Below are 26,106 nucleotides of genomic sequence, written 5' to 3' on the forward strand. Positions count from 1 at the left end.
CTGTCACTGGATCAGAAACCACCCAGCTGCATGCCAAGAGGGAAACAATTCTTCAGGACAGATCTGGAGGATATTCTGTGTCATTTTACATGTTATGGCAATTTCAGAGAACCTTTAGCATGGTCCTGCTACATAGGGCCTTCTAACACCTTTGGGACAGCTGCTGGTGTTAGGACATCTCCAGCTTACACTAACTTAAAGGAAAAAAGAATATTCTCACACTTCCCTTCCTTCTATGTAAAAAAAACCTAGAGTTAGAGAAATTAAGGCATTTACCCAAGCTACTAAACTGCAAGGAAAGAACGTTACTTACAAGAGGCAGAGGACAGAGTATGCCTGATAAGCATGTTCTTTTTTCTGTGTTTTAACCCAGTAGCAGATTTAATGCTTACTACATAAAGGAAGAAAAAAGCTGCTTGAATTCACAGTGAGTAGACTGATTTGCAATTACACATCAGTCCAAGTGGGATTTGCTATTTTGCATTTTAAACTTCTTGCCTACACAATAGGAGTCAGCATCAGAGGTTTACTCAGCTATTCTGATCTTCAAAACAGTGATGAAAGCATTATGATAAGAAACTTTCCTCTGAACCAAGGTTTGGAAAAGGTTACTTGGAGAAGGAGACTGTAAATATATGTTGAAGCTGAACGTCCAAGAGAAACTTTTAAAATCAAGGTCCTGGCAAGTCACACGTCTCTTGATTGAATTCCACTTACCTCTGTGCACAGCAGATTCTAAGCACATCAACAGATAGGAAAGCCTGGCTTCCCGAGACCGGGGAAGGTTCTCCACATTACAGCGATACTTCTTCAGATCACTTTTACAGGACTTTGCCAGTGAGTAACTAACTTTGTAGTCTTGAGCAATCAGCTTCTGGCGGGTTGTCAGCGCATCACGACACTGCAGGAGATATATCGGAATGGCTGAATGAGCTTCCACACGCTGGTGGCAGAGAGCTAGACCTGCTGCTGTTAAGTTTTCAAGTTGTGTTTCAAAAGATGACTGATGCTTTAGAATTTGTGCGTTTAAGCTGGACTGCAGTTAAATTTCATTTGTCTCAGAAACCACAGAGTTAGTGCACGCCAAGGTCAACAGATCAAGTGTTTTAAAGGCAGCAGCTCTCTGCAGAGCGCTTCTTAAAACTGCACATTCATCCACAGCTTTTTGTGAAGAGCTATGGCTGACAGCATGACTCATTCTTGGTAACTAGGATCAGTTGCTGACATTTATCCCAGCTGTGGTACACACACACCCTATGCCCTCAAGTAACAACTTTTTCTAGTCACCATTTACAAAATAGTGTGGGGTTTGATTTGTTCTGCAATGTGCCGAACAGATGACAGCAGAAAGCAGTCTAACCATGGGAACTTCTAGCCATTTGCCACAACAGGTGAGGCTCACAAGGATGCACTGGGGCCAAACTTCAACCCAGCAGCTGCAAGAACAACCCCCTAAATTTCATCCTAAAAAGGGCCTGTAAAAACACTGCTATGCTTCATAGCTTTTGGTTTAAATTATATGAAATTTAAATGTGAGGGCTGCAGATAATTCAGAACAGCTCAGGCAAATTTGTCCATTCTTGGCATATTTGAAAGGAAGGAAAACCATGCATGTGTAGGGTGGGGAGAACAGGGAGTTCTTGGCACAAAGAACAGAGAAGCCCGATAGCCCTCTCCCCTTCTTTACATCAGGTTTTTGACTGTTCTCCTCCTCTTTCCCATACCTAGTCCAGGACCTGGAAAGCCCTACTCCAAGATATTGCCGCCATCTCCTTCATGCTCCCATCTCTGTGCCATGACTGAAACCTTGGGACTGGACAGACAAAGCTCTGGACACAGGGAGATTCAGGGTCACAGACAGCTCATCCCCTAAAGCAGGGGGAGGTTGGGTACAGCCAGGGAGCCTGGCCTGGTGAATAGTTTTGGATTATACAAAGCAAGCCACCCACTAGGCAGCTATTGTTGGCTATGTGTGTATACAGCAGCTGGTGCCATCAGCAAGGAGGGACTTTTTACTGGGTAACAGCCTCTACAAAACTAGTGACATTGCAGATGGTCCAACCTGGGCAGCTACAAGAGAAACAGACCTTGTGTTCCTGCTGCTCTGCAAACTGCACCCTCAGAGCATCTGCCCCATCTCCCTACCAACTCATCTGCTACAGCTTTGTCTAACTTCAACATCTTAACATTCCTATCTTCGAGAGCTGATCATGGAAAAGGCCCCTCAAAAACCACCACTGTCTCTGTACGACCAAAACCAGGTTAAGCAAAAATAGCAGCCCGTTTCAGTAATGTACTTGTACAAAATGAAGCTTTGTTTCAAGCCCTCAGGGATCACTCTCTAAGTTTTGAACTTGTTAACTGGAACCAAGCTTTCAGTTAACCAACGCATTTGAAGAAAAGGCAATTAGTCTGATCCCTCCAGGCCTCTGAATCAGGCTCCTTCAGCAGAGCTGCTCCAAGGAAGGCTTTACAGCTATCCATCTTCACATCCTTTCAGAGAGATGATATAATTCCATATGATCCCAAACACTATGATGCTGCTTCCAAAAAGCACTGACAGCATTGCTGCCTTCCCAAAATACCTACACCAATAATCTCTTTTCAGTTTCCAGAACAACATTTTTGTTGCTGTTGAACAACATCTTCAGGAAAAACATAAGGAAATCTTCAATAACTGAACTGTGCATCTTTCCCACAGAATTTGCTGCTTTGTAATCAGATGCTCATAGCCCTGAAAACAGAAGTGAAATGCACACAGGTTCCCCTGTGCTGAGGCATTCAGGCATTTTGTTTCTAATCTGTACTTTATGACAGCATTTTCCAAGGCTTACCCCAGCACGGTGCAACTTCTTTAAACACTCAGTCCAGTGCTACCACTTGAGCTCCATCCCTACCTTCCCAAATTACCCACCCAAAAGCTTTGATTTATTTAAAATCTTAAAGGCTGCAACTTGAGTACAATTAATTCAAGTCATCAGCACTTAGCTGGAAATACGAACATATCAAAGCAAAAGCATCTGTTAAAGCAGTCTGTTATCTGACCACGTAGAAGAATGGATTCTCCTCAACACTGGAAAAGAATAACATAGCCTGGACTGATGAATGACCTGATGATTTCTGCATTAAGGACTTGTCTAAGACAGATACCTACCTTTTCACTCATTGATTCTTCAAACTTGTGATTAAAGAGGCACTTGTAGACACGGCCTTCCCCAGCCTGAGTCTGTGAAAGAGAACAGTAACATTTACCATTAAAGATAAAGACTTTTAATGTCTAACGAGCAAGCTAAACTACACCTAGAGAGATTTAGTTTTTAAACTGGAAATATATTCAAGTTAATATTTCAAATGACAGTGATAGCTTCTGTACTATAAAAATCTTAAATTTTATTACATTAAAAAATCTAGTTTGTTCATCACCCTTGTAGTGAGCTCAGCTGATACAAGCTAATTCAGAACAAACAACGCATCTTTCCAGCTCATCGCTCCAGGGACAAGGAGTGCTGTGAGTAGAGTCAGACCAGGCTCACTTTTTGCAACAGCTTACCAAGCAGAAGGGAGCAGTCACTTACCTTTGATACCTCCTCTCCATTCAAGTCACTCTCCCTGTCACACCAGCTCTGATGCCCATTAAACCATTTATGCCAATTCAGTTCATTAACCCACTGGAAATAATGCTTGGTGAGTGAGATTAATACCAAATTTATTGCAAAAGTGACAGCTACAAGGCATCTGTTTTCAGTATTACATGATCTTGCTCATGCTCCACTCTACCATTCCATTCCTTCTTCCAATTTTTTTATGGACTACGGTAGAAGAGAAGGCAAGAGGAAACTACTCACGTTTTCACAAAATCGTTCTCTATCATCTCGGCATGCAAAGTAGAGATGCCGGTCCAAGTGGAAGTCATCCGAAGAGAGTTCAGCTACACGAAGTATTGCTTTCTTACATTGATCAGAAACCTGAAGTCCAGGATCAGTCTCCTCTGCCTCTTTTACCAGACCTTTTTCCAGGCATGCCACCACCTCTCCTTGTGAGTGGGCATCCTGTATGAGAACAAGACGACAGTATCTGTAACCAAGCACTTACATCAAGTAATCTCTGATTCTGGATAAGCACCACATAAATTAAGCAACAAACAAACTGTCTACATAGACATCCAAAAGTTCACCCTAAACCGCATTTACATTCAGAGGAGGCAACAGTTAATATCTGTACTATCCACACACTTTATACATCACCATCCTGCTGATGGTCACCATGAAATGCCCCCCTCCAATGCTCTGGGTTTGTTTTATGTGACTTAATGAGATTATCATTACTTAGTCACACTGCTCAGAGCAGTTTACCAAAATGGCCAAACGATCTTTAATCTGACACAGTTCTCTTTGCACCATGGCAACAGCAAGCAACAGCATCACATTGAGAACATACTTGGGGGAGAGAAAAATAGTTCCTCTATGCTGAGACAAGCCTTCAGTTTGGGTGGTGTTAATTAGTGATGCTAAAAAGGCCAAAGAAGAGCTTTGACCAATGTAGGCTTCTCAATGCTAATTCCTTCATTAAGGCAAAAAAAAAAAAAATTCAAAGCATTCAAGAGTAGATGAAAACCCAGACAAAGCAATTCTGGCCAAACACCATACACCACATCCACTGTCTTGCAAGCCTGAAGACACTTTTGGACTATGACCAGCAACTGCAAATAAATGTAGAGAGCCTGTGATTTGTATGAAAGCCTAGAAGAAGCAGAATGAAGCTGATAAAAGCTCCATTTAGTTTCCTACGTCTTTTTACATGTTTAGAAAGGGACCTGTACCCCCTCTACAACTCTGTAGAAGGTCTGACTCCTTTAATAAACAAGAACTCTTCTAGAACATATCTGTCAAGGCTTCTGCAAGTTTTTCCTGGGAAGAACACCTTAATTTATGCTGCCCTGTTGTGAGAGGATATTGCTACTAAACCTATATTAGACTATCTGGAGTATACAACAAGGCATGCACATTTGCACACCTCTGAATTGCTCAACGTGGCATTTGCAATAACCATTTAGGAGCTATCCCTTCAGCTCGTTCTGTCGAGCAGGTTCATCCATTGCTGTTGCAGCAGCAACATGAGTAAGAGAGCAGTGTCCATAAAATATGACCATAACTATTCAAAGCCATGCAACTCTTCCAAATCTTTTTGTTCTGAGATGTCTTCTCAGGCCCACAGCCTTTGATTCCTGTTTTAACTCTGCTAGACTTGGAGCAAAAGCAGAATTGGCCGATTACAAAGTTGTAAACACAACCCAGAAGCATAATCGGTTTTAAAGGGCTAAAAGTAGATTTCCCATTTTAAAAAAGGCAAAACCCCCAAAACTCCTTATTTTGGTTTGCTCTTTTCTTTAAGTGGGAACTGGCCTACTCCACATGCTGGCCAGATATCAGCATCTTTGAAGAAATATAATTACATACCAACAGCCCCTTTAGGACTGAACCCAAAATGGATCTGAGGGAATACTAGTTAGCAGTACATTCACCACATTACTTAAAATTGCCATATATCCATAACCATGCCAAACACAAACACTGTTCCGCAAATCCTTGTAGTCAGTCATAGGTAGTAATTACAGCTGAGGAGACGGCAAGCTTTAATGATTGAAAACAAGAGTCTGAAGCTCCTCTGACAGTTTTTTTTTTTCTCCAGCCTAGGTGAGGTTGCAGCTGAGAGGCAAGGGAGACGAAGATTACTCACTCACCTGCAGCCTCCCCTTGCAAGCCGAAGAGGGCACAAGGCAAGCTTTTCCTGGTAGGAAAATCAGAAGTTTCCTGGTTTCTTGCAGCATGGATCTGGATTCCTGGTCAGAGTCCTACTATGTATGAAACTAAACCTATTTTTAATAGTCTAGTGAAAGTGGATTTCCATATGCTGGATGCTGAATGTTTACTCTTGCATTTCAGGGACACGACATGAAATGACTCATTTATTGCATTACTTCACAAATACAATTTTTACATTTGGGTAGATCATCCTGCAGTGCTGGCTACTCTGCTGCCGGGTATTAGAGCAGTTTTAAAACATGTCAGACTTAACAGAAATAGAAACACACACAAGTCAACCCAGATGGCTCCTGAAAGATGCGGCCCTGCCCTCTCCTCCTACCTCCAAGCATTTACATGCCTTGTTGTCATGCCACTAGTGTTTTTGTGCTCACTTGATGCTGTTTGGGAGCCACTGACCGAATATGGAGGTTTTTATCAGGCAGGTCAGGTCTCTGAATGCTAGTGCTTTCCAGTTAAGTGAGCTTAACGAGGTCTTAACTCTTCGTTTCTTCAGAAGTGCATGAAGGCAGCCATGCTACTGGCCAAAGTATAGATGGAACTTTATGAACGTGGTTTAGAGAAATATCACTTAAAGCTTTAATCATAGGCTAACACCTACTGTATTTAAGGTTGTACAACCTCTTATTGAGGACTGGAGGGGATAAACATATGTATGGCTGCACTCAACCATCTTTTTCTAAAGCACCTGGCGATCAAAAGTTTGACAGGCTCACCCTAAGGATGGCAGGACAGCTTTGACACATTTGCAGTACCTGCATCACTTCGCAGCTCTATGCCATGCAGAGCTGCCTGTTTCCCACCTGCGCTCCACAGGCCGCCAGTCCTGTGCCTGCTGCAACTCTGCTGTGGAACAAATCCCAAAGCTTTTCCTCTATCCAGCACCCTATTAGTTGGAAAACCTCCATCTTAGAGTTGAAGACCTCTAAGTTTACTCCACAAGTCAGGACTCCCCAGAATTGCTGCAGGGGCTGACAGAGTCTAAGCCTCACTTCTCCAGTGCAACACAGTGAAATACAAGAGATTAAACCTAAAAACCACACATTTCTTGGTATTGTTGCCTCACCACCACTATCAACCTTATATGGAGTATTTTAAGTGAAAGTTGCAAAGATCTGTTAAACACACTAAACAACTATCGAGTCTGGAGTGCCTTGAAACTCTGCATAGTTTAGGAAAGGATACATTTAGATGCCCAAAGGATACAAGCAGCTTTCCAATACTGTTCTACAGCACTTTGAGCCACAGAGAAATGGAACTAAGTTCTAAATGTGCCCAAGCAAATGCCCTTCAGCACAATGCTTTGGGAGGTTTTAATTCCGATGACCAAAATTCAAACTCCAGGCACATGGTTTTAGGCCAAGACAGAATTTTAAAATCCTTGGTCTTACTACTCCTTTTCCATCAGAGATTTCTACTGGGGGGCATAGTTTAGGCTTTGCAATTCTTGGTTTGAGGTTTTTTCCCCCCCTCAATTTTTTTTCCTTTTCATAAGCTCCCCCAGAAAAGATTTTAGTCTGAGACATGCCATGCCTTGAGTTCATGACTGTTCTAGCTGCAGACTTGCAGAGAGACCCTAGAGAAGTGACCAGAAAAGAGTCAAGAGTGGAAAGGAGCAGTAGGGGGGAGGGTAAAACATAACCTGTCTTATCAGCATAGCACCTTGCACTGAACAGCCATGCTGACTTACTGGAGCCAGAGCAGTCAAGGCTATAGAAAACCGCACAGCAGATCTATTGCGAGTTCCAGTTGGGCACGCCACCTGGCTAACCTGGACACGAGGGTTACGAGGATGGCTCTTAGACAAGCCAATTCCCACTGCTTCAGCTGATAGTACACTGCTATAGTACTACATTAACTAAACAAAGGCTGAGCTGAATGTTAACTCTTCTCATCTAGACTCATTTCCCCTCTGTGTCCAGTACTACTATGGAACTAGGGAACGTGAGAGCAACTGTACTCAAAGCACTTAGGGATGAAAAAAAGCAGGAAAACAATGGCCTCCTAATGTGCCTTTAAGAATCTGAAAAATACTATTATCTGGTAAAGTACTCCAACAGCTGTGCAACTGACACTTATGTAGCCTTCATTGTGGCAAATAATCAACTCTGGTTTAGACAGCATGGCTAAATCCAGCACCTGGGCCACTATATACTACCCACTAGTTTGATACAATCCTGGACATTACTGGAATCAGGAAAGCAGCTCAAGAAGAAAAGCTCCATTGCAATTACCAATTTCAATTTCAAATTAGATCCTTACAGCATGAAAGCAAAGCAAGCTTTAAGTACCAGGAGACCAAATTCACTATAAACAAGCCAACTGGAAAGGTGACTGAAACTACTACTAAATATTTCTCTATTAACTGGAAGGAAAAAAAACACCACCAACCAAAACACAACCAACTCCACAACAGAGGCGTATTAGTAAACCTAATGCTTTCAAATGACACATCTACAGCCTTTCTGCTATATACAGCAAAATGAAGTCTACAGATAGATTGAGACTTCTGAGCTGAACTTCATTGCTCTTACAGAGAGGAAAACCAAGAAACATGTAGAAGAAAGCACCACATCAGAAGCAACAAACCCAGCAGGAACAGAATTCAATTAGGAAGGAAAAAGCAAGCTAAAACAAAAACAAAAAAGGAAGTAAAACAGTTGGCTAGCAGAGGGGCTTCAAGAGGCAGTATAATTCCGGAACACCTACTAAAGTGCCTTCTACAGTTAAAAATGCCAATTTATCCCAGTTACTATGATGTAGCTATCATAGTAACTACAATCTACTGCAATCTACTAGCTGTCTGATGGGGATGGAATTAGTGTTCTACCAGTGCTTATTTCCATTAAAAAAGAGAAAGATTAATCACTTCCCTCATCTTCCTCCTCAGGTATCCAGGTCCTATTTATTAAATTTGCAGTTGCCTTCAGTCACACAAAAGGGTAATGGCTGTAGAGAAACAAGCAACTCAGAAGCTACAGTATGGAAATAAAACCTGAACCAGCATCTGATGGGAGTAAATTAGATGAGATTTATCCAAACCAGAAAAGGGATAGAACAGAACACCAATAAAAGAAATGCTTGCATAGCCATTTATAGCTGTTTCCATAGCAGTAAAATATACCTCAATTGCTCTAAGTGCCAAGTACGACAGCATAACAAAAGACACCATATGACAGGCTGCCACGCTTTCACAAACCAAGGCAAAATATTCTGGGTCAGGTACTAAGAAAGTGAGGAATATGCATAAATTGCACTAACCTCCGCAGAAGTTTGGTTAGTGACTCACATTGCTATCCCACAGAAGCTTGGTGACCCAAAGTTTGCATTCTTTTCCCTCTCCCCAGTGCCTTCTGACCTGAGGGACCCCCACCACCCCTCACCCTCCTTAATTTCTGCCACCAGTTTCTGGGTTATGCATAGTTATGCACACAGGCCTACCAGTGTTGGTTTCACTTCTACTATACGACACTTGGCTTCTGCTCATGAAATCCACTCCACTGTACCCTTCAGTGCTACCATAAGTATTTTAATTTCTTTTAATTTGGTTAAGCCACAGGTAACATGCAGACCTGACACCTAGGACTCCTGTATTGCACCTCTGATTCTATACAGATTGATAAAAACTATTTCTTATTTCATGAGGTCCTTCAGCACAGTATTAAGAGAGCCTTTATGAAGAAAGCAAGTTACTCAGCTGTTACCAGTCTGAACCTGTGGTGCCTGCATGTTCCTCCCACTTTTATGGTTGCTCTTGTTCTTGAAAGCAAGTCCTTATTTTTGTGCTTTCTGTTGTTCAGCTAAGTCTTCTGGAATACACAGGCACTTTAATTTAACACACTACAGATGTGAAGCTGCTTACAGCAGTGAATGTCTCGAACAACTAGGAAAACTTCCCCCCCCCCCCCCCCCCCCCAAAAAAAATCAAAAAGACATGTATTATATACCTCCTCATTAATAGCCAATTTAAGAGCCTAATTCTTAAAAAAACTAAGAGCTATAATTTAAAAAACACTGTGAAAAGTTGATAGGCTAATTTTAACTTTCTCCCTAAACATAAAAACTTACTATAAAAGAAGCCACTTGTTCCTGCAGTACTACATAATTGCTGCCTGCGTTAGCTATGCTGAAGTAGACAGGGAAAGACAGTGCCTTGAAAATAACCACACATCTAGCCGCTACAAACCATTCTTTGCATCAACCTCTGCTTATGGCAAAAAGAACATTGATTTAACAAAACTAGTACAGTGTTAGTAAGTCTGTTCTACTAAAACATGACATGAGGTACTACGTGCCCCTCAACCATTTTCGGGAGGGAAGGGGAAAGGGAAAGCAAACAGATAACTCTTGATCCAGTCTATCAACTACAGCCTGAGAAAGCAGAAAGGGTTATAGAACAGGATAACCTTCCTGCATCAGACCCGACAAGACTGTGAAATAAGCTTAGCAATAGGTCTGCTTAAATCTATTGTTTGGATTCTTCATATCAAGTCAAGCCTGACAGTGTGTGATCAAAAAGACAGCTACCTTCCAGATCACCTGTAGTGGGGTAAGGAAAGACAAATGAAAGTTGTCTACTGGATAGCAGTCCCCCGTAGAGTAATGAATGCACATTTATTAAAAAGGAACTATACAGAATCAAGACATCACCCTTTTCAGACAGATGAGACATGGTATGTTTTCTCAGTTGCAAGCAAGACAATACTATTGCAGAGTCTCCACATAAGTTCCCTTAAGCAAATTACTTTTACAAGCCTATTGACAATCTACATGTTCTCTGGATACCTTTTCTCCAGGTCGAATGCTGCCACATTTCAGGAGATTGATGTCAGCCTTGCAGTCATCCATGAAGCCACAGATCAACCGATAATCACTGAAGATAATGGCTGTCATTTTAGTGATGTACTGATGGCACTGGTATTCAGTGATATTGCCTCTGTGATCCACCAAACATGACACCAAGAAGCCTTTACCAACTGGTTCATCTGCACACTCCTTGATCTGTTAAAAAAAAAAAGAATAAAAATACAGTGGCTGCAGCTACTCAATTTAACCTTTTTTTAAAAAAACATCCTCAAAGAAACTTGCATCTATAGCGTCAAAATCTGCTGGCAAAGAAACCCTCTAGGCATGTTTGATTTTCACTAAGTCAGACTACTTGAAAATATTTCAGAAATGAGAAATACCTCATATGTGCCAGTATCTGAAGAAAGCAAACAGTCAGCTTGAGGATTATAAACCCTCTTGCTCAATAACCATCTTTCATAATAATCACATTGAACCCCTGCAATCAAGTGGATTTGTAGCAAAAATGCTAGTTTGACAAACCTTTATTTAGAAAAATGAGCATATTATAGCATCACTAAATCATACTTGGACCCCCATTAGCCACCAGACCTCATACAATATAACCTTTTGGCTAGAAGTGAGACTGACTTACAAATCAACACAATATTTTTTTGAACTGCTTGTAACTTGGCTAGAAGCTGAAAATTACTATTAAAAAATCCTCACCAAATTCATTTTTATCAGGCTCTTATAGGAACTGATTGTTGATACTAAACCATTTTAACTCAGTGGTCTGAAAAAAATAAAAATCACAGCTAACAAAAGCTGAAAGCTGTGCAGGGACTGGAACAGCAGTGTGCATGAACAGACGGGTCTCCAGTATAAACCACAACCTGCACTGCTCAGGGAAGCAGACAGTAAGGCCAAAACCGGCACCTTTGGAAGTAAAAGATGCAGGCAGTTTTGGTAGCATCTTTCCAAAGGAAGTGGAAAACATGGTTACTTATCACTTAAGGATTCTGCCCAAGGAAACTTGTGACAGGAGCAGTGCAATGCCTTACTCCAAGGAGTACTGAGATTGCACAGACTCTTTTCAACACTGGGAAGCCTGTGCTGAAATACCTGCCCAATTCTGGTGTCCTCTGTTCAGGATTAAGCTGAAAACTGCAGCCATAATGACAGAGAAATCATGTTTGAGAGCCAGCCAGATGCTAAAAGTTCAGTGGCGACAGTTTTTCAAACAATAGATACATGGGTTGACTTGATTACATCAAAGATTTGTTCCTGTACAAATACTGAAGGGCTCATGAATCTAAAGGGCAATCCATGGCAATCAATAACCCAGGTGGGTTCAGATACCAAGCACCAGCAGCACTAAGGGAACAGGCAGGGAACCATTTTATCAGTTCTCAAATACCAAGTTGGAATCTTTATACTGGAAATTTTAAAAAATTGAGAGCCAGCTCTAGAAAAATATATTCTAATTCAAACAAGTATTAACTCAGGGACAGACTCATACAGGTTGGACTAAATGAATAGAACAGATCTTTCTCTGCCTCAGCTTATAAAGCCATTACTTTCTATTTAACAAATAAAGCAAGTAATGGTGTTTAAAGTGTTGCATGAAGGCAGACATAGGCTAGTAGAACATTTTGTATTTAATCTATATAACTATTAGAAAAACATAGTTACTGAGGTCAATGTAATTGTTACAGATAAGGCATAAAATACATTTTGAAGTGAAAACACGTACGATTCATTGCAGGGTGAAAGGGACAGAGTTGAGCAAGCTTCCTCTGAGAAAACTGCATCTTCGGTTTGGCCCTACTTCGGCTCAAGTACCATGAGCCAAACCAGCACACAATGGCAACATACTGTTTTTGGAATAGCCTGGCTTTGGAAACAGCCCCAGAGCTATAGGGCCTGAGCCAGTGAACTGCATAAGAGACCAAGCAATCACGTTGTTGCCTGGCCACTTCTGAAACAACCACCATTATCTGGTAGTCAACTATAATTCTAGATTAAAATTATTCCCAGAACTTATAAAAATCACAACAGTTGAGAAAAAAGTTGATATTTAAATCTATATTTAGCTGATAAAATTAAAAGGTAGACTTTTCAGAATGTACCTGGTTGGGACAGTCACCAATTCCCAAATGACTTTTACTAAAAATTTTACTAAAGATTCTTCTGGTTGTATTTTTTTCTTAATACAAAGCAATACTTAAAATCAGAGATCTGTCACCAGCAAGAAAACACCTACTTGTTGGTGTGAATTAAAAATATTGATCAGTTAATACTGTATGTTAGGAGGATATTCCCACAGCATATGTTAGTGTTTTAGAAATACTTTCAAAAATTAGTGGAACAGTTATGCACCTGCCTCAGTATTAAGTATCAGAGGATCAAACAAACGAGATTTTTAAAGAAAAAAGCTGCATAAATAACAAAAAAAACCCAAACACTTGCCAAATGGCAAAATACCAGCAGTTCATGTTATCATCCACCACAACTGTAAGAGGAATACTGGTGGTTAACATACAGATAAAATGCTATGCTCTTCCCACAGCTTTGAGACATCATATCCTAGTCTTAGAGGGCATCCTTTACAGCAATGCCAGACTGTCACTGTACAGAAGTGATAATTAAACAGACTGTTAAAAGTGCATTTTCAAGAATGCCTTAGCTGCTGCAGAATTTTTACAACCATATGACAAATCAGAAAAATATAATCTTCCCTATAATTGCAAAAAGTAAAATTTGACAGATTTTGCAGTGTTTGCTTTTGGGAGTTACTGAACTCCAAAATACAATGTAACCCTTCAATGCATGCTGGTTTCCTTCCACTGTTTAATAGTCCAGCCTTCTCATATTAACTATTTTCTTGATCTCTCATTTTATTAAATAATGGCTTCCTATTAATGCTATTCTTACCACAGCTCAGCTGGTGCTGAGAATGGGAAGCAGAACCCTAGCAGGCCATGAGGAAAAAGCAATCAAGTACCCCTCAACTATACTACTAATACCCAAACTTTTGGAACCAGGCTGCTGCTGGCATCCTCAGTTCCTCAGATTTGTATGTTCCTCTCAAATGCAACCTTTCTAAGAATGAGGAACCATGTAGGTGGTTCCATCAAAACATAAGGCCTTTTGCAACCACTCATCTTAAACCTGCTCTGAGTACTGACATATTCCTCATCTAATGAGCTAGTCTGCACCACCAAAAGCTAGACCTACGGAAAAATAAACTGCCAATACAAACTGGGGTTGGAGAGAATCTGCTATTCATGCGACTGATTGTCTTCTGAGAGAACCTACTTTAAAAGTCACAAAGGGGCCACCACCTAGAGCAAAGTGAATTTTTTTTAAAGAGCAAGTATAGGGGTAGGTGAAGTTATTCTGGTGGGTATACAAATTATGTTCTTCAGAGCATGGCTTAATAACTGAGTTAAGTCAGCTGAAATCGGTACTCTTGTGAAGAGCCTTGATTCTACTGCTTCCCTTAAAGTCTAGCTGAAAACTACCCCAACCAAAGGGAAAAAACCTCAGCTCAGCAGACTCCTGCATGGCTGACTGCACATCCTCAAGAGCTCTAGCACAAGCACAAGGAAAGAATGATTAATCAAGTAATCTTTGAAACTGGACTCAGGTGTGTTGATATAAAGGATAGAGGACTAGCTCCTAGTGCAACCTAAGAAGAGGAAGATCCTAACAGAGAGCCCTTGGGGTAATTAAACTTTGAGCCTCAAAATTAAAAGAAGTTGATTCATCCTTTGATGTCTATATGCTTATCCCCTCTGCTAGTAAGACACAATCCAAAACCAGCCTTATGCTCAATTCAGCAGAACTCCTGCTACACCAGCACTGCTACAACTTTCCAACACTTGATAAAGAGGGGACAAACCCAATCTACAACAGATTTCTGACAAAAGGTCAGGTAAGAGCTGATGGGCTTTAGGTTATATTTCTCTTCCCTGTCACTTTGACTGGCACCAGTAAAGTAACTGGCTTTTTCTACGAGATTGAATTAATTATGCTTAGTAGTTTGGCATGTAAGACTAGAGCTTCCCCAAATGCAAAACATTATTCACACACTAATTCACTATCACAAATAAATGAAAAAAAACTTAGTGCTGCAATAGCAGCCATGCCTTTCTTCTGGCTTACCTCTGCAATAGTAGACTTGCAGACTTCTCTGGCCACGGATTCAAACTTCGGATCTGTAGTCAGGTTCAGCTTGTAGTTCCACAAGAGCTATAGAGAAAGCATGTGTAGAAAGGGGGTCTAAGAGCTTCCCATGGAGAATGACAAATACTTTGCTTCAGAAAAGAATGAAACATAATTTATTCCCAATCTGTAGGATTCTTCTACAGTGCATCAGTCAATTCAAAGTCTCCTTGACAACAACTTTGTCCCTTCATTTCTGCAATAATTCTCATCTTGCACAAATTCAGACTGTTAAAAATCTCTCCATAAGTTGACTCACTAAAAGGAAATATATCTAATGAAGACAATTTCATAACTGAAAGGATAAAACAATAAAAGCTGTAACTTGCTACCTGCTGCATATTTAGCAACCTCTTTGGCCCACCACACCCTTCCGTGCCATGGCTCATCTGCCTGATACAAATGATCTGAAGTCCTCAACGTGAGCAGATTTCATGCTAAAAACCTAATAAGAGCCTAGCAAAAAAAGGAGGATGACAATGCAGCTGGTCCCTACTCACTTCCTTGTGTGAGGGGCTGCGACCAGACAACTTTCTGGATACAGATATATTTCAGACCTATAGAAGGTTCTCTCTCTTGCTAAGCACAATGATACATTAGGGGTTAGACTGCAAAATGCTTCCGTAAGGTGTAAGGATGACTGTTCTCTAGGAGCCAGAGATTAGCTCACATAGGAGCATAGATGCATTTGATCATTGTGCAAGAATCAATCTTGGGCAAGTCACACTTCACAGATACACACGCATCCCAGATGTCCTCCTGAGGCACCATAAAGTAAAAATACAGGGTAAGATAGCAAAACCTCAGCAAATTAATAGCTGAGATGTTGCCCAAGAAAAGCTCTATTAGCTCATCTGCTCTTCTCTAGGAACTTAAGTTACATTTAAACATTTCTCATTAATAAAGATTAAGTAGTTTTAAAAATTAATTTCAAATACTCTGTCTTCGACAAAATCAAACTAATATAAAACACACCAAACAGCTTGGTCAAACTTTATTTTGAAGTTTCAAGTGTACACAAAAGCATGGTCATGCCCAAGGAAAGCAGTTTTATATCATCTCGGAAAGTGCAAGCATGCACAGAGAACTGAAAATGGAATGCGCACAGCTGCACTGTCATCCATATCTCACATCATGGAGTAGCAGTTACAAAAGGAGTTGATGGGATCCTCCGGTATTTCAGAGGGAGTAAGAAGTTGTAAATATACAGGTTTAATATATAAAAGTGAATAAACAGGGAACCTGTCCTTGCGAAGAGTGCTGTAGGCCTCTCCCAGCCAGGATTGGAAGACAAGAGTGAGGTCCAACACCATAGTAATACATCTCTAAATTTGCACTCTCAAACTTTAGAGATTCTTAAAACTAGATGCTGTCCCAAGGAACCTTTGCACAGACAGAAGGAAGGTTAAAACTTGCATCTTAAAAAAATCCAGATTTTAGCACTAGGCAATATTTTCGCAGGAGATGATCAGCAGTTGTACTACCAAAGACTGCAGAGAGGCAATGAACACATTTGGACATGAGACATATCTGGTCTGGCTTTTGATCACTTCCCTTCGATTTCTGCCAGGGAAAATGAGGCTTTGCCCATACTTCCTACTCCTGAATGGCTTTTACAACCCAGCTTGATATCTGCCTTGCGGCAGACACATTGTCATTTAATCCAGCAGAAAAGAGGTCCAATTTTGATTTCTAGAATTCTCAATTGCTTCTTCATTCATGTAATTTCTGTTAAATGTCAGGTAGATATGTTTCAATTACTACAGTTTTCTCTTTTTCAAAAAAAGAAAAGACAAACAGAAACACGATGTGCCCTTCATCTGATCAAACCCTGCACAACAGAGAATTACAGCTGCCATTAAGTTAGGCAGCACAGTGCTAGAGGTTAATTTATAAACACAGTTGGCAATTACTAGTCATAGAGCATGGCTAGGTTTCATTTCTGGAATGTATCTTCCAATAATAAACCAAATACAGATTCTCAAGCATCCGAAACCAAGACTGTCATTGAGGCATGCACTTGTCTGTCTGTGCCCAGGGCTAACCAAACAATTAAGGATCTTCATATGGTAGATTCTAACAGAATGCAAACAAGAAAAGCCAAAGGAAACTAACACCAACCTTAGCTCTGATGATTTTTTTTTATAGAGTCTCAGGATTTGAAGAGCCAGCTTGACAGCCTGAAAACTGGCTAACAGCTTGCTCACTGTTAAACACAGTGCCGAGAGGAAATCTGTTCTAGAACCAGCCAAGTGGTTCAAACTGCCTTTAAATATCCCACCTCCACAGCATTTTTCCAAGTGAGTCTAAGAATTTAGCAGCTGTGAAAGTAATACAGAAGACTTCAACAGCTGAAATTAAGAGTTTAAATTCAGTACTGCTCACATCTTTCCCAAAAGGAGCACATCATACTGCTCCTAGTAACTCACGGGAACCACCCCCCAGCTATAAAGTACGAAAGACGTCTGCTATCCTCCTCCAATACAGTTTATAGAGCTCTTAGGTATGTTTTACTCTGAAGCCTCCAGTAAGACCATAGTGTCTATACTGAGTTAAAGGAGTCTCCTTGTGTCCTCCGCTGACAGGCCAGTACAGAAAGCCAAATGTGTCCTGATTAATGCCTTCTGCAAACCACCAAGCTACACAAAATACCTAAGGTTGAAAAGGGATAAAAGGTGCAAATGCCGTAGCTAGAGACTGGATAAAACAAAGCAATACTTACATGATTGCAGTCTGAAGAGATTTCATTATCTGGCTGAAAAGAAAAAGGGAGCGTCAGTTCTCTACTGATGTAAGCATTTAACATAGAAGAGTATAAACTTAGACATTAACATACTGCCAAGTCGTTTTCATTGTAAGAAACAATTAGATATAATCAAATGGAAATTTTAAAAGCTGCATAAAACCAGTTATGATATCTAAGTACCAAAAAGATACAGGTACTTCAGGCACAATGCTGCCTTAACTCCACAGAGCATAAATGGTACAAGAGTAGCTGCACTTATGTATATGATGCAAAAACATCACTAATGTGCTTGTGTTTGGCCCGACTGCGTGAACTAAGAGGGCAAAAAAGCACCTGTGGGAAAACAAGTGGTAGTAGAATTTTAAAGAAAAGTAAGTTTCAGGCATACAAATGAAGGAGAAAGGTAGGACTCACTTCCCTATCCCAAACTCAAGTGTTTGTATTCCCCATTTGAGAAGCAACAGAGGCCAATTCAAAGCAGCCCTAAGATTTGCACCTTCAAACACAAGAAACTGGTAACATCCAATATTCATACATTGTTTCACAACGTTTGCTATGTTCTTCATTTTACAGCAATGAAGTTACCGCTATGTGCTGACGACAGTCCAACTGACAAGTCCTAGCCCACAGCCTCTACCAGACCAGTTAGCATGTTCAAGAGAAATGCCCACACTCCACAGGGAGCCCCTCTGGAAAGCACTCTGGCTGCAAACCATCCTGTCCTCCTCCCAGCCCCAGTAGCTCTCACAATGGAAAGCTCCTGGAAAAAAGTTAATCACAGAAATCCATAACTCATCTCCAGAGCAAAACAGCACAAATGCAGGACGAAAATCACCTGCCCATCATACCCACAGAAAAAAATAAAAATCAACCCTCACTTGCAAAGTCTGATATTTAAGACACTTCCACTGATATTGAAGATACCAGACATGCTCTCAGAGTCACACACACTCAAAACTCAAAGCTTGAACAGATCATTGATATTAACACATTAGACCTCAGATATTTGACATAAGAGAACAAGTATTTAATTAGTTTTGGAAGCAAGCTGCACTGACAAACTCTGGGATGTAGGCTTTTGCCACCGCACAATGTGTTATGCCAACACTTGCACCACGAGCACAAGTTTATGGGAAAAGGAGAGCATGGGAAACATTTCCCAAGTCCTTAATTACAGCTATTATTAACTAAAGCACTTTTATTTTGTATAGCAGGAAGTGGCAGAAATTACCTCTCCACTTAGAACATAAAAACCAAAACAATACCTGCAGGATCATGGTAATTAATTGCAGTTTGGTCAGACTGCTACCATCTAGAACTGTATCTCCCAAAGTAATAATAAATTTGAAAGTTAGGATATCAACTTTTTTTAAAAGGCTAGCAGATGCTTGCTAATTATCCCCAGACTGCCGAATTGATTCTTACAACTGAAAACTAAGATGCCATCCAAATTACACTATTTTAAAGCGGCCTTTAAGACCAACACTATCATGACTGACAAGGTGGTTCTTCCTTAGTTTTTCTGCACCCATCCTAATCATTCAGCAACAGACGGAGGCTTTAGACTAAGCTAATTTCAAAAGCTGAGAGTCAGAATGCCCTCCACCAAAGTTGCTCAGTCTTTTAGTCAAGGACAGTTTCTTCATACAAATATATAGGCTAGTACTCTAATTCTCCTCTAGAGGATAGGGCATCTGCAAGCAGAAGAGTTTGTAAGGGCCAGAGCGCGCTCTCCCAAAACCCTTCTTGGTTGCTTCAGTTATTTTTGCATCCTCCAACCTAGTAACCTTTGCTTTAGATGCACCAAAGATTACAGCTCAGTTTTTCTGGGAAGATGACCCCAAGAAGATAACAGACTGGTTGTCACTGACTTCAGAAGCTTAAACAAGCTTTTCTTGAAATTCACAATATTAAAATACTGCATGTTGAAATACCAGCCTTCCCTGCACTCTGCAGCAAACCTCAGCTGGGAGAAATCAAGCCTTATTCTTCTGAGAAGAGTAATGGAAGTTAAATGGGACCTTAACCAAGCTTCAGTACTGCATACATTCACAGTTCAGTACTTAAATATGCAGAAGCATAAGATCTAACCAGTAATCCTTTAAATGTCAAGCAAGATGATCACCTGCTAGCTAAAAGATGTGATCCTTCTTCCCTCTTACCATTGCAAGTATAGGAGAAGTGGGTTCACAGTGGCAATGCTGACCTGCTTCTCCCCACTTCAGTGATGCAAAAGGAGAAAAATAATCCTTTTTATATTGTGTCTGATCAACTGAAGTTGAGGAAGCAGAAGAAAAATCTCTCCAGTCCAACCCACACCAGTTTTGCCTTTCTAAGGAGACAGCCTGTGGCCTTCTATCCACTACATCCGCCCAAGAAACTTTCCAAACAAGAGTAGTTTCAGAACAATATGCTTGTGTAGTAAGTCATAAAAAAAGGTACATTTCAAATTACCACTAAGAGAAGTTCAGGAGCAAGAAAAGCTGCGTTGTGTCATTCCCACATGGTGAGCTCGAGGAACACAGATGCTCAGAGACCCCCAGGGCAGGGGAAACGAGGAGAGAAGACAAGACCTGCACCAGTGTGCTGTGCTTGTAGAGGCATTTCAGGAGAGGAAGCTGATGGCAAGGAGGACACTCCACTGATTAGTGAGGGTGAAAGCCTCCTCTCACATCTCCTAATTGAAGGGTTAAAAACAGACTACAGAAAGTATGTGCGCCTCTGGGCTCACAGAAGCTTTTGCTGTTTAGCAGGTTCAGTGGGAATATATTGCTTTCCTTTGCAGTTCTTTAAAAAGCTCTCCAAACTCCTTCACTCACTAACGCTCACAATCCAGAGTATGATCACCACTTCCTACCTCCCATAAAAAGCAGAGTTTAGAACAAGTACCAGCTATAACAAAACCTGAACAGAAACAGCATTTCCTCCCATTCAACCACATATCACAGACACAAATAGGAGGCTCAGAGTGGATCTCATCACTGTGTACCAGTACTTAAGGGGTAGCTACAAAGATGATGGAGACTCCCTTTTTACAGAGTCACATGGAGAGAACAAGGGGGAATGGACACAAGTTGCTCTTGGGGAGATTCCAACTGGACACCAGAGGGAAATTTTTCACAGTGAGGACAGTCAACCATTGGAATAATCTCCCCAGGGAAGTGGTTGACTTGGCCACGTTGGACACCTTCAAGATTCGTCTGGACAGGGTGCTGGGCCATCTTGTTTAGACTCTGCTCTTCCTAGAAAGGTTGGACTAGATGATCCCTGAGGTCCCTTCCGACCTGTGATTCTGTGAAATCATACTGCAGTAGTATTGTGAACTCCACAGGGAAATTCAAAGGTTTGTATGAAGTCATATCACCACCAGGCTATGAGGTTGTCAACACCATCGTGGTTAGAAGTGCCTTGTCTCATCCACTAGATCTCAACTCACTGAAACAAGCCATGACAGACATCCCTTTCTAAATCTCTCTGCTTCAGCATGGGTATAAACGTGGGTCAAAACTATACAGCAAATGGGCAACCCACCACCACTACCCAGGCTCGAGGAGGCACAAGGCGCTGGTGTTCCAGCTTCAGAAACGGACCATCATCATGCTGGTTCCCAGCAACACTTACCTAGTTGTAGCTATATCATGAAGCAGAGTCATGCATCACCATTTAGCAAAGAATACACTGCCTGGGGTACAGTTACTGTCATCCCCACACTTGAGTCAGAGCCCCTTTCATCTGTGTATACAAAACAGACTTGAGTGGGTCTTATTTCAATACATTGTAAAAAATAATTCACACCACCGAATTTTGAAAGGCAAGGTAAAAATCCTAATCACTACTATGGATGAAACAAAGTCTTGAGAGAACTCTCTGCAGGGATTATTTTAATCACCAGCAGCTGCTTGCCCTTCCTTTCCTTTGTTGCCTTGCAAATGTCATTGAAATTGAAGAGTCTGAAGTCAACTGTACAAATGCCTTTACTCCCAGATTTTAACCCCTCCTTAGACAGAACAGGGGATGCCAGCAGACATTTCCACTATTCTTCTAAGGCAAGAGTAGCAATGCACTTGCTGAAAAGTAAGGACCAGGCGTATCTCAAGTACGAACTATGGATAATCTTCACACATTGAAGACAGACTTTGGACCTATTCAAGCAAAAACCACCAAGAACCAGCATGGAACAAAACAAAATAAAAAGGCAAGACGAACCCAGTAGATGTTCTCTCCCTAAATTCAGAACAGATTGTGAAAAGATCAAACAAGTCAATTAGAAGAGGATGTTAATTAAAGCAGCTACCTTCCCATGAAAGAGAGGGTAGGCAGAAGTCCAGCCAGACTGGGGGTGTTCCCCAGTTTACTGCACTGTCACACATACGATACACTACAGAGCATGGTGCATATGGAGGCGCAGTACAGGCAGCTCATGGTTCCTAGCCACAGCAATGAAGTTTTGCACTCTAACCTAAACACATTTATCACTAATATTTGTACAGATATGGTAGAGCAGGCCTGCTGACCCAGAAGCTCCTAACAAAGAGGCTATCAGTGTGATAAAGGGAAACTGCTTCTTAGGTCTGTCCTTCCCACAGATTACAGAAATCCCCTTTACACTGTACACACCCAGCCGGGACAGGAGACTCACAATACGGGGATTGAATCCACAGGTATCAAGCTAGCTAGAATTACGGTGCCAGAAACAGCACAGGCATGGAAGCAAAGCAGGGATCAAGGAGTGATCTGGGGGAGCCACCCTCCTGCAAACCTGATCCCTTCCCAAGGCAGCCAATAGAAATTATTCTGCAGAAGAGTCTGTGGAAACACAAGCAGATATAGCAGTCTAGGCAAGAATCAACATGCTTTTTGTAAAAGAAAAACCACGCATCACACAACCATCTATGCTTCAAAACTTCTCAAACGGCCTAGAGTTCTGTGCCAACAAGCATATGGCTACTGTAAATCGTTTTCACACATCCTGCAATCCTGAAAGAGTCATGTGTGATAAAAAGTTAAAACCAGTGATAATTTAAGTTCAAGACAGATGAGAAGACTTCATAATTATACGTTTACTGAGCAATAAAAGTTGAAGTTAAGCTAAGCTTGAAATAGTCTCTAATGCCAGTGAACTGTTTGTACTAAAAACAAACTCAGTGTTGTCATGTCAGCAAAAAGACTCTACACTTATCGTTCATGCTTTGAAAAAAGCCAGTTTGAAGCATGGTACTGTGCATATATCATGCACCGAAGTTATCAAGCTCCTAGCTTCCATATACTTTGCTTATTTCACATATCTTTTTCCCACTTAGAGTACCAAAGTCTGCAATGCTGCAAATCATTTGACCAAGTAATTATTTCCACACTGGTTAGGCACTCCTGGTTTACACAAACTTAAGTTATACACAAATACCTAACAACAACCACCTCCAAAACATAGACACACCTTGCCTATGAAAGTCAAATTATCAGGACCAGCAGCAATTTCTTTAGCCACCACACACACACAAAGTACAACTAGCAAATCACCCCAAACACCAAGTTCTGCCATGCTTTTCACTGTTTTAACCTAATTCTAGATTCCACAAACTTTTCCACCTATGCTACCATTTTATATCCTCCATGAGTATGACACCATTAGGACAAGTATGCTCATTCAGAAGTAATATCACAAAGCAAGAGTAAAAGACCCCAGCACAACATGTTGGGGGTCCTTCTGGCCCAGGAGCCAGGGAAAAGGGGGTCAAGGATGAAGTGGGTCTTGTCCACTCACACTTGAAGGATCCAGCATTCAGTATCTGCTTCGAACACCAAGGAGGTTCAGCAAGCCTTACCTTTTCCTATGTAGCTTTGATAAGAGGTCAACAGAATTTTAGTAACTGTCATGTTTTGCTTGTATCACATTTGCTTGTCACAAAACACAGTCTTCAGCAGGCTGCATGCCTTCCCTCCACAGCAGAGATCCCTCCCTGTGCAAACACCACAAGCACCAAACCAGAAAACACAAGTTTTATTTCTGATGTACCATGATGTGTGGTCACTTTCGATACAATTAAAGGAAACACGCCAATTCCGTTCACCTAACAAGCCAAAAAACTTTGCTGGTTATTTCTTACCAGCAGATCACTTTCTCCCAGCTGGCTGTTCCAGTGCAAAGCCACAAGGCAGGTGCTCGGAGGCCGCAGAGGTGCTCTGTGCTGAAAGTCCCATGCTCCATGCCAAACAGCCCGCTTACACAAGCTGCTCTTGTCCCTGCTGCTTCTGTCTCCCTGCACAGGGGACTTCTCAAGCCCTTAAGCCCTCTTAGCAGGGACCTTTCAATGCTGATCCACACATCAGAGCATGTTCCAACAGTCAGCATGATCAAAGCAAAATTTGCCCCTGATGTTTGTTTGCTCTTCCCTTAGTCTCTGCTCTTCTTCCTTTTGGAGGCGTTTCCAGCCAGTCCTGATGCACTGTGGAACAAGACAGACCCTGGAATTATGTGTTTGCCACAGAAGTTTGGCAGCGCTGCTACCAGATATCATGTTTCCCATAACACTCCTCCACAACAGAGCTCTGCTACTAAGCATAGCACCAACACCAAGCTGCAGATCCAGCCAGGAGGTTTCAGGATTTGCTCCTGGAAAGCTCTCTCACAGCACTGGCAAAAACTTGAGACTGAAAGGCATGCAAGGATGCTGGTTGTGTCACAGGAGAGGAGGAAAGGAGAAGGAGAGCTGTTAGAAAGAGCCGAGTGAAACCACAGCAGACTACTTAACCAACCTGATACCCACTGACTGAGGTGGCAGGGAGTCTGCTGTCTTCCTCAGCCCTGCCGCTGGCTCTAGCTCATGGCAGAGTCCAAAACTCAGCAAATTAACAAAAGCTGTTCACCATTTTAGAGTTTTCTGCCAGGCTAGTACAGATGGGCTTACGGAGGAGTCCCACCAGCACCAGTCAGATTAGTGGGAAAGCACAGCAACATCTGCACCTGCAGCATCAGCCAGCCCATACATCTGTTTAAGCTACACTGAGACAACCTAACTCTCAAGCTACCTTCCTGGACTCTGCCATAGCCCCAACCAGAAACATCCCAGAATAACTGAAGAGTATTCCAGTAGTGAGGCAGAATGGGTTCCAGCAGTAGGGCACAGCATCTACTAGGGGATGTAGAAAAGAAATGAGTGAAGAAAGGATTGGAGACTCCCAAACAATTTCAGTTCAACAGCTAATGAAAAAACTTTAATAAAAAATGTTCATCATCTCCCAGTAGGTCAAATTTCATCACTTAGTACCCCTGGTTGAGCTTAACTTTACAGAAAGCTTCCAAAAGCCGTGAAGAGTTCAGAAGCAAAATTCAGTTTCACACAAAATAAGAGGTTGTTGTACATGGCATGGTAGAGTCCCTGTCTCCCAAGAGGAGCACACTGTCCCAACCATGCTTTGCTCCTCGGAGAATAATATTTTGGATGCACATGGCCTGGAACTAAAGAAATCCTTTCTTAATTAGCTTTGTACAGAAGCTAAGAAAAAACATTCATACCGCAAGCTCTGCGTCCCAAGGCACCTGAGAAGCAGTGCTCAAGCGCGGGTTTCAGAGCAAACACTGCTTACTCATCTCCCCACTCCCACAACTTAATGAAGTGTTATGCTCCAAAGCAAAGCAATCAAGCTCCAACATTCCCCGCTTGCAGGCAGCTTCATTACACTGCCATTGCTCATGTGCTGGATCATAGCTCTAGTCATTACCAGGCTCCCCCACCAAGGACTCTTGTTTCATTCAGCATAAACAGAGAACAATGCTCTAAACACTCAACCAGCTGATACTCATAATTGCCTTTGTTATTCAACAGGTAGGCTCATCACTCCAGTTTTCCATACTGAAAGCCACACAGTGCTCCTAAAGATCCTTCCCCAGGAGCATTTTCCTCCCGCTCTTTTGACAAGGCACACATGCCACATCACTCAGGGCACCTAGCCTCACCCAGGTGCGATAGGCATCTCATGCCCATAGTTAGGGGCATGAGCAGCACTGCTTTAATCCTGATTATGTACATTCACACATTCCACCTCCAAACCAAAATAAGATGAGCATCGAAACAGGTGGGAAGCAGACTCAGCTATTTTTAACTCCAGTCAGCTATTCTATTTAGAGGCAGTAAAAATCAAATATCTCAAAGAAGCCGCCTCAGCCTGAACCACAAACCACAAGAAGTACAATTATATTTTTAAGTCTTCCCTTCTTCCTTCAGGACAGTGGTGAGAGCCCTACTCTTCCCCCCCACCTGCCCCAATTTTTTAAGGCTAGAGGCAAAATAGACCTGGAATTACCTCTATCATGGCTGTCAAGTCTTGCAGATCAGAGCTATGGAGGCACAAGTACATTTAATATCAGTACTTCCAAAGAGTGCTGGACATTACACAGATAAACATGCCTGCAAGAGTTCTTGCACAACACCCAGCACTAGCCCCTCACTGTTACAAGAAAAGGACTATCTTAACTTTTCACTTGCCTTACGTCCTCCTGTATTCCCACGCGATACTTGGCATCTC

General features: G+C 41.6%; 1 protein-coding gene across 1 annotated transcript in view; it reads right to left on the reverse strand.

Moving 5' to 3' along the window:
* Positions 1-26,106, reverse strand: part of GLG1 (golgi glycoprotein 1) — an 89,888-nt gene that overhangs the window by 31,102 nt on the left and 32,680 nt on the right. Inside the window, exons 2-7 of the mRNA XM_064459246.1 lie at positions 17,560-17,592; positions 14,778-14,864; positions 10,608-10,823; positions 3,846-4,049; positions 3,155-3,226; positions 718-901 (exon numbers count right to left, since the gene is read on the reverse strand). Coding sequence (XP_064315316.1) covers positions 718-901; positions 3,155-3,226; positions 3,846-4,049; positions 10,608-10,823; positions 14,778-14,864; positions 17,560-17,592 — 796 coding nt within the window. The remainder of the gene's footprint in view (positions 1-717; positions 902-3,154; positions 3,227-3,845; positions 4,050-10,607; positions 10,824-14,777; positions 14,865-17,559; positions 17,593-26,106) is intronic.

Source organism: Phalacrocorax carbo, chromosome 8 (genome assembly GCF_963921805.1).
Source record: "Phalacrocorax carbo chromosome 8, bPhaCar2.1, whole genome shotgun sequence".
Taxonomy (NCBI): Eukaryota; Metazoa; Chordata; class Aves; order Suliformes; family Phalacrocoracidae; genus Phalacrocorax; species Phalacrocorax carbo.